Raw genomic sequence first — 11,319 nt, 5'->3', positions numbered from 1 at the left:
AGATGTGTCTGTGCAGAGATGGAATGTGTCCCTAAGTTAAAGCACAAACATGCTAACATGTCAATGGTAAACATAAAAAGAGAAAGGTTTCAAGGGGGGAGGGGAAATAACCAAAAAGCACATTTCCTTTTTGTACAATAATAAGGAATATATAAAGAGATATATCTTTTCTCTATCTTTAAATGTGAAACAGCTTTATTTTTCCTTTTTACTAAATATATATCGTTCTCTCTCTTTCTCCCAAAATACACAGTCAACATTTGTCCTTGAAAAATACTGTACAAAAAAAAGCACACTCTAATGATTCTGTATAAACTTTATACATTTATAATAATCTTTCTTTTGGTCTGCAGAAAACATTTAAACAGGTTGGATTAACCACAGTATGACGACACCATCACCTTTCAATATATACCTGCATCTTTTACATTCATTATTTTCTTTTTTCTGAACATCCACTTTCGAGTAGAACAGAAGTTTATAAAACAAACCAGAGCTTAAAAATGACAGGAGAACATTTGAGAAATGTCAACTCATGACACACTTAAAACAACATCTTGAGGAAAAAGTGGGATTTGCAAAAAGGTAACTTCTAAATCAGTCAGAACATTCTTGAAAAAAGACCCCATCAGGGATAAATCCACAAAAAATAGATTACAGAAGAGTTAAATTAAAAAGCTGCATTAAATGCTTTTAATCTAAAAGGGGAAAAACAGGACTCTGAGAAATGCAAACATCAAAGGAAAGAAATCAATGCCCCCTCCCCCCTCTCAAAATTCAATGACTAGTTTTGGTTTTTTAATTTTGGTTTCTTGTCAATTAATTTTTTCTAATATTCTTGGCCTATCCAGTAAGGGCAGAGAGTCCATGACTGCACCCCATGAGTGTCACAGGACACATTACTGACTGAGCTAATACTCTGTTTGACAGTAAGTGTGTGGAGAGGAATTTCCTGGTTCCTATTAACAGGTGATCAAGTGTTTGCACCAATCATACAGTCTGGTAGAGGGAATGAGACAGAGAGGGCAGAAATCAATGTACACAGGGCCAGTTCAACCACAGAAGCACAATGAGGCAACTTCCTAGAGTACCCAAATTCAAGGGTCCCTGCCTCCGCTTTCTCAATCTGGGACAGTACACAGCTGCCTGCACTTTTGGAGGAACGCTACAGCGATGCCATTGCAGCTCATTGGCTTAGTTAATATCCCTCAAATCCAGGGAGATATAATTGAGAGCCTTCGGAGCTTCATTGGCTGCCTGGAGCGTAGATGCAGTTTTGAAGTTGTATAAAGAGGAAGGAATGACGTGAGAGACGTTGCAAATGAAAATCATGTCAGGGTCAGCTCTGGAACCTTTAATGTGGTATATCCTTGTGCAATTTAGCATATACTAAACACACAGGGCAGAGAGGAGCAAGAGGACAGAGGAAGGTGTTGAGCTGGACTTGTGCATTCAGACAGTCACGTGTGGATCTCTGGAATAGGCTATTACCCCACTGTTTTTCACAGCAGGCTACCAATGAGTGTCACTTCTGTTAAAAACTCTGTAAAACATTATTAGGGAAAGAAGTCATCCTGTGTCCACTGGGAACATTGTAAGTAACATGCACCAGTGTACAGTAGGATTATTGCTTAAGTTCAGGCCACGCAAAATACTGCACTCTGTTATCTATCTATCTGGGTCTTATGGTGATGAAAAGAAACATCACAGTTCCTTCTGAGATCTATCGGGAAGGGGACTATTGATAGCCATGTGAATTGTGACTCCGAAGCCATGTGGATTTGTGACCCTTAAAAACACAAACAAACAAGTGTTCTATAAATTAATATTTCTGCAGTACAGCACTAGAATATTACCTGTGCATATTTGTTAGCAAGTTATTTGTTTTTTCTGATTAGGCCTATCTTAAACATCAGTTGGAAAAAAAAATCTACCTTTTATCCCTCCCTTGTTTGTCTTCTATTTCTGCCAGCATTCCTTCTTTGTTTGTTTGTTTTCCAAGTTAAATCAAGAGGGCAGTAAAGGAAAAGAAGAGAAAAAATACCTATTTGAAGCAGCGCTGAGGAAAAATGGTTTTCTATATAATAAAAAGCTTACCATGGCAGGTCTCAGCAGTCCAAGTAAAAACATCACCCTGCATAGAGGGTTGTCTTTTTAAAAAAAATATGGGGACACGCTGAGGAGATGTGCACACACAGACACACACACACAAAGATGTACAATGGTTTTGTTTCTGATTTTCCGGTAAAGTGCTGACAAATGAAAGGCTGATATTGGGTGAGGTGCTATCAAACAGGAAATGCACTGTCCATATATTCAACTGCCAACCCACAAAAACGGGAGAGGGGAGGGAACGCCATTTACAGAGGACCGTGCCGGGCTTCGTACTTGGCCAGCACGTTCTTGCACTTGCCCAGCTCTTTCCGTAAATCTGCCACCTCCTGGCGCAGCGCTGAGTTCTCCTTCTCCAGGAATGAGGCACGGATGGCAATCTGGTTCTCCTTCAGCCTCCGGGCATCTCTTGAACGCTTGGCAGCCATGTTGTTCTTTCGACGCCTTGCCCAGTATTTGTCATCCTGCTCATTAATCACAGGAAGAAAGGAGACAATTAGATTTCAGCAAAGAGAAGGCAGGCAGTTCCGCGTGGCTTTCTGGACAGGTTGCAGGAATGTGATGCCAAGAGGGAAGGCTTTCAGAATGTGCTAAACAAAAGTAGTTACGTTTACATATGAACATATGAAGCTACCTTATACTGAATCAGACCCTTGGTCCATCAGTCAGTATTGTCTACTCGACCGGCAGCGGCTCTCCAGGGTCTCAGGCAGGGGTCTTTCCCATCACCTACTTGCCTAGTCCCTTTAACTGGAGATGCCAAGGATTGAACTCGGGACCTTCTGCATGCTAAGCAGATGCTCTACCACTGAGCCATGGTTTGTTTGCCCAGTGCTCTTTGTGAACTACATCCTCCCTCAAGAAAAAGGAACTGTTCATCAAAGTGACGAAAACTGATGCGCAATTTGCCCCTGCGGGTATATAGCACTTCAAATACATTACGCAAGATTATGAGAAGTGCTCCAGAAAATACAGAACCTTACTTTTGTTTAGCACCTTGACTTGGCCTTAAAGTCTGGTGCTGCCCTTCTCTTTTTTCCTCCAGGACACCAGGATACACTTTATCAGGCACAATTTTTGTGTTCTTTGTGTTCTTTGTATCCCAATCAGGTGCCTTACATACAATGAATTTTCACTTTGAAGGTTTCTCAACCTCATCTTTAGTTTTGGCAAAGAGTCAAAAGGAGTCTCTGATAATTCTTCAGAAAATCCTCAAAATGTTATCACTGACCTCAATACCCTGTTTTGGGGACTGCGGCCTAAATCTTCTGTTGCTGTTTTTTTTTTCCTTTGTAAGAGTTGGAGGAGGGAGGGAAGGTGGCCTGGTATAGCCCAATCCCGTCAGATCTCAGAAGCTAAGCAGGGTCAGCACTAGGCAGGGAGACCACCAAGGAAGACTCTGCAGAGGAAGGCAATGGCAAACCATCTCTGCTTCTCACTTGCCTTGAAAGCCCCTTGTTGATTTTACAGCATAACATCCCTAAAACACCGGAAATGATGTTGCTAAGTATTGTACCAGATACTATAATAACTCAGAGATCTTTTTTAGTATATGCCACCACAGCAGCAAGATTGGTGTTTGCACCAAAATGGAAAATGTCCGAAGTACCAGAGAAGATGGACTGGATAAATAAAATGATTGAACTAGCAGAAATGGCTAAATTGACAGCATTAATAAATCAAAAGGACAACGGGGGATTTGTGGGGGAATGGGAGGCATGGAGAATGTACTGTGGAAATGAACTTAACTTAGCAAATATCCAAGGATTTGAATTAATTTGAATGTACAGCTTTATATAAGTGTTTATTATTAGTTTTTAAACGTTGAAGTATATGATATAATCCTAGGATAAAGAATGATTTAAATTAGAAAATATATGCAAAGGGAAGTACTAAGAGTATAAACGGATAGAGGAGGATGGTGGGGAAGTAATTTTTTTTCTCTTTTGTTTTTGGTATTGATTAAATTAGTAATGTTTATATCTTTTAAAATCAATATAATACATATTGTTTTGATATTATTAAAAATAATAATAAATCTTTAAAAAAACAAAAAAAAGAAAGCCCCTTGTTGGGGTCGCCATAAGACAGTTGCAACTTGACAGCATTTACATATGTAAGAGGTGGAGGAGAAGAGGGGAAAAAACCCTGCCTCATAACCTACATCTTGGTTTAAAATTTCCCATTTCATTCCTCTGTAAAAAAAAAAAACCCAACTTTTTTCAATTCATTCCTGTGCCACCCGGGCCATCTCCATCTTCATTTTAACAAATTACAAAGGCAAATCCCTCAATCCAGGCCTGGAAAGGAGTTAGGCTGGCACCTGAGAATCACATGCAGCCCAGAGATGTTTGATTCGCCTAATCTGCTTAGCCTCTTCCCAAACTCAGCACCCAATGCTCAGTCACAGCAGGAACAGGAGAGTGTTTTGGCCAAGAAATCTGAAGAAAGCCAAGGCAATGTTTACTGCTGTTTCAAAGAAGTAAAAACTGGACGTCTCCTTGCAGTCAGGGGATTTGAACACAGAGCCTCACTGCAAGTTTCCAGCTCTTCATCAGGAAGCTTTTCTGTGCTTTTGCTTCTACACCACAGTTCCAAGTCGTGGAAATTAATACCCCAAAAAGCATATATCCAGGCCAGCTATTAACCCTGCCCTCTTGGAGCCTTCTAAAACAGTAGCTGAAGGAGCTGGTTTCAAGAAGGATAGAGCCTCCCTGCCACCTGCCTGTAATCTGAGCACTAAAGGAGACTCAGATTTGCTTAGCTTCAGCACATTTGCACAATCATGTGCCTTCAGGAATGGGCTGCAGTATGAAGCTCCATCCTGCTCTTTAAGCAGTTCATGATAGCCCTCACTCTAAAGGCTTTGTCACACATGAATTTTAAAAGCATTAAGGTTGAATTTGGTGTCAGCGTCATTCCTGAATGATTAAACAGCAGCCCAAATTCAGTGCACAAATGAAGTGTCGTCATTCAAAAGTAACACAGTGCTGAGGGTGCCAACTAGGGCTGTTGATTCGGTTCGGCCCGAACTGAAAATCAGCTGAATTTCCCGATTCGGTGGTTTTTAGTTCGGGAGGAACCGAACTCAAAACTGGCGGGCAACCGGGGGGGGCCGAATTCAGCGAGTTCGGGAGTTCGCGAATAAATCCGGCAAATTCGGGGCCGTCAGTAAGCAGCATAACCGTCAGTAAGCAGCATTCTCCTCCCCCGGCCAATCGGTGGCCAAGCTGGGTCTTCTTCTGGCCAATCAGTCAGGATTGAGTACTGGAGGAATCAGCTGATGTGCGGCCCGGCCAGGGAGAGAGAGAGAGAGAGCGAAATCCTCGTATGTGTGTGGGGGGGTGCTTGTGCACATTTGCTCCTTTCTGTGGCTGCAGGGGGCGTATTTTTTGGGGTACAGACACCAAACCTTCAGTGGAGCTTCAGATGAAGCTTCTTAAGATACCCCCCAAGTTTTGTAAACATTGGGTCAGGGGGTCCCGAGATATGGGCTCCCCCCTTTTTCTTTCCATGGCTGGAGGGGGTGCATTTTTGGGGGTACAGACCCCAAACTTTCAGTGGAGCTTCAGATGAAGCTTCTTAAGATACCCCCCAAGTTTCGTAAACATTGGGTCAGGGGGTCTCGAGATATGGGCTCTCCCCCTTTTCCCTCCCCCCTTTTTCCATTTATGTGGCTGCAGGGGGCGCTTTTTTGGGGATATAGCCCCCAAACTTTTAGCATAGCTTCAGACAATTATTCTTAAGATACCACCCAAGTTTTGTAAAGATGGGTTCAGTGGGGGCAGAAGTATCACCTCCCCCCCTTTTCTCTTTCCTTGGCTGCAGGAGGCGCATTTTTGGGGGTGCAGATCCCAAACTTTGAGCGGAGTTTCAGACCAGTGTTCTTAAGAGACCACCCAAGTTTTGTGAACATTGGGTCAGGGGGTCCCGAGATATGGGCTTTCCCCTTTCCCCTATTGGGATGAATGGATCAGCCGATCCTGTGTGCATCTTCTCCAGAGCAAAACGTCCCGTGCCTAATTGGAATCATCTTGCATTACAAGTCCTCCCCAGCCCCTCGTGATGGAACAGAAGACAGCCACAGTAAGACCCCTTTGGGGGCTTTAATCTATAATTTTTCTCCTGTGTATGTGAGTGTGTGTGGGGAAAAGCAGAGTCTGTGTGTGTGTGGGGAGGGAGCAGTTTCTGTGGGTGGGGGGGAAGCCAAAGGGGGCTTTCGTCAGTTCTGCCTGGGGTGTGTGTTCCCCCTCGAGTCTCTCGCTCCCTGGTTTGAGGGGGGGGAGGTTTCAGTTGTGTGTCTTCTGGTTTTCCCTGTTGCAAAGGTGTTGTTTTACAAGGTTGTGTTGCTTTGCAAACTGTTGTCGGGGCTGGGAGCTTTGTGCGTGGGCGGCAAGCTCTGCTGAGAGATGCACATTAAGGGTGGGGGGGACCCCTTTCAGGGCCCATATCTCAGCCCCCCCTGACCCAATCTTTACAAAACTTGGGGAGTCTTTCAATAAACGTCCTTTGAAGCTCTGTTGAAAGTTTGGGACCTCTAACCCCAAAAATGCCCCCCCAGAGCCGCGGAAAGGCGCGATTGTGTTTTTAATGGCTTTATTCGGCCAAATTTTTTTTCCGAACTTTGAATTCCCGCCGAATTGAACGGATCCGAAGTGGGGGAGTTCGGACTTCGGCATATCCCGAATCTAAACAGGCCGAATTCGGCCGAATCCGAACTATACCGAATTTTTTTAAATTCAACAGCCCTAGTGCCAACCTCCAGGTGGCATCTGTAGATCTCCCACTATTACAATTGATCTCCAGGCAACCAAGATCAGTTCCCCTGGATAAAATGGCCACTTTGGAAGGTGGACTCTACGGCCTTCCTCATTCTCCACCCCCAAAATCTCTAGGTATTCCCCAATCCAGAGCTGGCAATCCCACACAGTATAGATCCTTGTAAAACAAAAAGATTTCAAGCAGGTCTAATTGCATCCTTACACCCAAAATGGCTTAGTCACAAGACTGTACCAACCTAATCTTTAGAATGGTTTCCACAGCCTGGTCACCAGTCCCAATTTACCTTCAGATCCTCTGGAATGAAGACCTTGCGGGCTTTCTTAATCATTGGCTGCGGCTTGAGTTCTTCCTCAGAGAACTTGCGTTTGCGAGGATCAAATATCTCCTGGCCAGGAATGCTTGAAAGGGCAAGATCAGCAGGGTCTGGTTCGTACCCCACGGGAACCTGAATAGACTCGGGATCGATGGGACTTGGTGTGTTACGATTTGTGGGCAAGATTGCACCTGCAGTGAGAGAGAGAAAATTGTGTTATGAATCAGAAAATAAATAATGCTAACTGGATTTGGTAGTCAATGCAATAACATATACCAGCCTTGAATATTACTACTGTTATTATTTAAGTATCTACTAGGCTGGAGAACCAGTTTGGTGGGCAGCTACTGTGGTGTAGCAGTTCATGTTGCACTAGGACTTGAGTGAGGTATGAATCATTGCTCAACGGGTGATTGTGAGCTGGTCACTCCCACTTACCTCACAGAGTTATTGTAGGGCTGCCAACTCTGGCTTGGGAAATGCCTGGAGTTTTGGGGGTGGAACCGGTTGAAGGGGAAGTTTAGGGAGGGGAGCTCAACAGGCACGTCATTCTATACAATCTGGCTTCTGAAGTTGCCATTTCCTCCAGGGGAAGTGATCTCTGTAGTATGGAGATCAGCTGTAATTCCAGGAGAACTCCAGGTCCCACCTGGAGGGTTGGCAACCCTACATTATTGTGAGGGGGGAAACCGAGAAAAGGAGAACCACGTAACACCATCTTGAAGCTCCTTGAAGGAAATGTGGGATTAAAATGTAATAAATATTTTTGTGTATATGGAAACAGAACTTTTTGTATGTTGTTTGGTGCTCACAACACCATTCTTCCCAGTTTGAAGTAAGGAAACTGAGGTTAAGATATAATGATTTGCCAGGACCATAAACATTTGTATGTATGTGCCATCAAATCGCAACCAACTTATGGTAACCTCTGCAAGGGACTTTGAAGAGGTGGTTTGCCATTGCCTTCCTCTGCAGTTTTCCTTGGTGCCCATCCAAGGTATGGCCATCCCATTTACATACTGACCATGCCTAACTTCTGAGATCTCATGAGCCTAGGTTATAACATACCATTCCACATCCCAGGACCATAAATACATAGTCATATTGTTTTGAATTGTTGCAAGTAGTCTGTAAAGCAATTTAATTATTACAGAAGAGGGGCTGAGAGGTCATCGTTTGTCAGCTACAGCCAGTGTGGTGTCATGGTTAGAGTGCCCAATCCACGTTCAAATCCCCACTTTCCCGTGAAGCTCACCAGGTGATCTTGTTCCAGTCACACTCTCTCTCTCTCTCTCTTTAACAAAACCCACAGGATTGTTATGAGGATAAAATGGAGGAGCAAACAATGTATGATACCCTAAATTTCTTGGAGGAAAGACGATATATACTAAATAAATAAGGCTGTCCAGAGAATTCATAGGTGAGGCCTCATATTGGATTTCTAATCCTGCTTCTTAGCCACTACCATGTCTAATGTGTGAACAAGAGCTAGTTTATTATTAAATATGCCCTTTTGATTCTTGTCACTGCATAGAATATCTTGTTAATGAAATAATGTTTTCAAAACACAACAGGATATGCCCAGTTTTCAACACTTGAGATTCTGGCATCAAGTAAAATGGCCCCAGTTTGAGGAGGAAGCTTTCTGTTGATGGTAGAATGGCTAACAATTGAATTCCTTTTGTGCCCTTTTTTATTCTGGGGAGAAACATGCCTTTGATCCACCTCCCAAGAGCTTCCTAGCCCTTCCTGGAGGCCTCTGTTGTTGGGGCAGTTTCACAGACCATGTTATGAAAGGCAGGGCCTTAGGTAGGGTCAACATGGCCTGTGTCCTTCACAGCAGCTCCCTCTGCTCTTGACTTCACCGCATGCCCACTTGAACCTCCTGTTGTTCTGCAAGTCAGGACACAGAGTGCTGGGGACTGATTTCAGATAAGGTAACAACTCTTAGAACTTCCAGTACAAGCCTCTGCTGGTGAAATGGCACAATAGAAGATGCACAGAGTGCCCCCAACTAAGCCAGGACTGCTTTTCAGAAACTTCTGTTTTGTGGGGTTTATTTCCATATTGTAATAATATGGGGTACAAGCTGTGGGTGCAGCAGGAATTCTGTGTGTTCAGGGGACAATTTGGAAATCTCAGCCTACCCCCCAAAATCTCCCCTTCCAGGCTTTTTTTTAACCTTTCAGGGGGCTTGATTTCTCTCCTCCTCTCCTTTTGCACTGCCTTTTAACATTCCAGCCTTTCTGAAGCATATCCAGTCTTTCTCAGGCCAGTTCTGAAGGGTTTTTTTCCTTCCTTTTTCTTTGGGTTAATTCACAAAGTCATATTTTCTGCACACCTGGGTAGACCCCTCAGTAGGTAGATAGCCCAACATTCTTTCCCAACGTCACCATTATGCAGCTTTCATTATCTACACAGAGGTCAGGCAGTTTATTATTAAACAGTGACAAGTGAGGGATCTGTGAGAACTCGTTGAGAAGAGGAATTTTCTTCCTCTTCTCTCTGGTTCCCATTTCTTGATCTTGCTCGGTCTCCACCTTCTCTCCAGTCCAGCTCCACTTCACCTCCCCTTCTTACTCTTTGTCCCCTCAGTCTTCCTGCTGGTCCTGCCTGCTGTCTTCCCTATCTGTGGTTCATCATACCTGCTGCCTCCTCACTTTTCAGTTCCCAATTAGCTACACCCTAACTCTTACTGGCCCCTGTTCTACTTCTCCCCCATCCTAGCAGTCTCTCCTTTTAACACCTCTCCTTTCCGCACTTCGCCCTGCCCGTCAATTCACCTTTCCCAGTTGGAAAATGGGCTAACTGATTACCAAAGTCTTGCAAGCTAGTAGTGCAAAATCTTGGCAGGCAATCTTGTCTGTGGTTGTCTAAGCAATCCAAAATGGCAGCCAAGGTCTCATAAAGTAATCTCACAATATCTTGGCACTTTGACATTATTTTATAGTTTATTTAATCATCCCCTTTTTAAAGTTCAAGATTTTTCTAGATCCCCTGTGTTTGCAGAAACATTTACCCTAGCCCTGGGTAGCCCCATTGTGTGGAATTTTTTATATGCACAGTGGAACCATCCATGGTATTAGATAATATATGATGTTCCCAATGATGAATGAGTGAGATCTATTTCTTCCCCTCCTTTTCTCATGTTCAATATCATTCTGGATCTTTGTGTTTATTTACTCAGACATTATCACAGATACCAAGTTCATAATCTTTACCTAAAAGAGGCCCATCTACATGGTGCTAGAACCCAGAACTCTTAACACAATTGCTGTAAGTACAGCGATCCTCCTGTCTATGGGTATACAGATGATAACTGGTTGAGAATCCTGTCCTGAAGTGGTACAGACTATGTGATGCCTAGAGAATGACTAGAATTTTGGACTTTCACTCAGGGGAGATCTGGCTTCAAAGATGAATTGAAGAGCAGGAACCCTACACATCCAACCCTGAACTCCTTGTTGGTATAGGAATGTAACAGATATTTCTAATTAATCTTCTGCCAGCTCTACACAGGGTCTCAAGTTGCTTTAATGATGCTTAAATCCATGCCTTTCTAAGGTGGGTCAAGGCAGGACATTGTACAAAAGGTCACGACTAGTAGCAACGGCAGCACTCTAATCCTGCTTCAGCACACTCCACAGCTGTGACAACATCCAATCCAAGACAAAATAGTTGGTAGAATTGTCCAGTCTTTCAGTGTCTTGGAATAAGACCCTGTGTCCTGTTTGTGTCAGTCCATGTTCAGCCACTGCTGATTTCTCAGGTTGGCCAAGTCTGCAGTATCTTTCATGTTCTTTTATCCTTGTTTGTATGCTGCGTTTTGTGGTCCCGATGTAAACCTGTCCACAACTGCAAGGTATACGATATACTCCTGCAGAGGTGAGGGGGTCTCTTTTGTCTTTTGCTGATCGTAGCATCAGCAAAGACTGGACAATTCTACCAACTATTTTGTCAGATTGCACAGAGAAGCCATTGAAATTCATAAACATCAGCACAACTTTAACAGAAAAGAAGAGAGTTTAAGAATGAATAAGGCTTGGCTTCCTGTACTGAAAACCTCCAGACTAACAAAGACTACAGCCCACAATAGCCATGCAGATTAGCTT

General features: G+C 43.5%; 1 protein-coding gene across 2 annotated transcripts in view; it reads right to left on the bottom strand.

Annotated features, from left to right (window-relative positions):
* Positions 1 to 2,360: 2,360 nt before the first annotated feature.
* Positions 2,361 to 11,319, bottom strand: part of HLF (HLF transcription factor, PAR bZIP family member) — a 116,383-nt gene continuing 107,424 nt past the window's right edge. The window contains exons 3-4 of one of the 2 annotated variants that reach the window (XM_056859988.1): positions 7,178 to 7,398; positions 2,361 to 2,579 (exon numbers count right to left, since the gene is read on the bottom strand). In XM_056859988.1, coding sequence (XP_056715966.1) covers positions 2,361 to 2,579; positions 7,178 to 7,398 — 440 coding nt within the window. The remainder of the gene's footprint in view (positions 2,580 to 7,177; positions 7,399 to 11,319) is intronic. The other variant, XM_056859996.1, reaches the window with a different exon arrangement.

Source organism: Euleptes europaea, chromosome 1, assembly GCF_029931775.1.
Source record: "Euleptes europaea isolate rEulEur1 chromosome 1, rEulEur1.hap1, whole genome shotgun sequence".
NCBI classification, from domain to species: Eukaryota; Metazoa; Chordata; class Lepidosauria; order Squamata; family Sphaerodactylidae; genus Euleptes; species Euleptes europaea.
The sequence above is the reverse complement of the archived record's forward strand: the minus strand, read 5'-3'. Positions and strand labels throughout refer to the sequence as shown.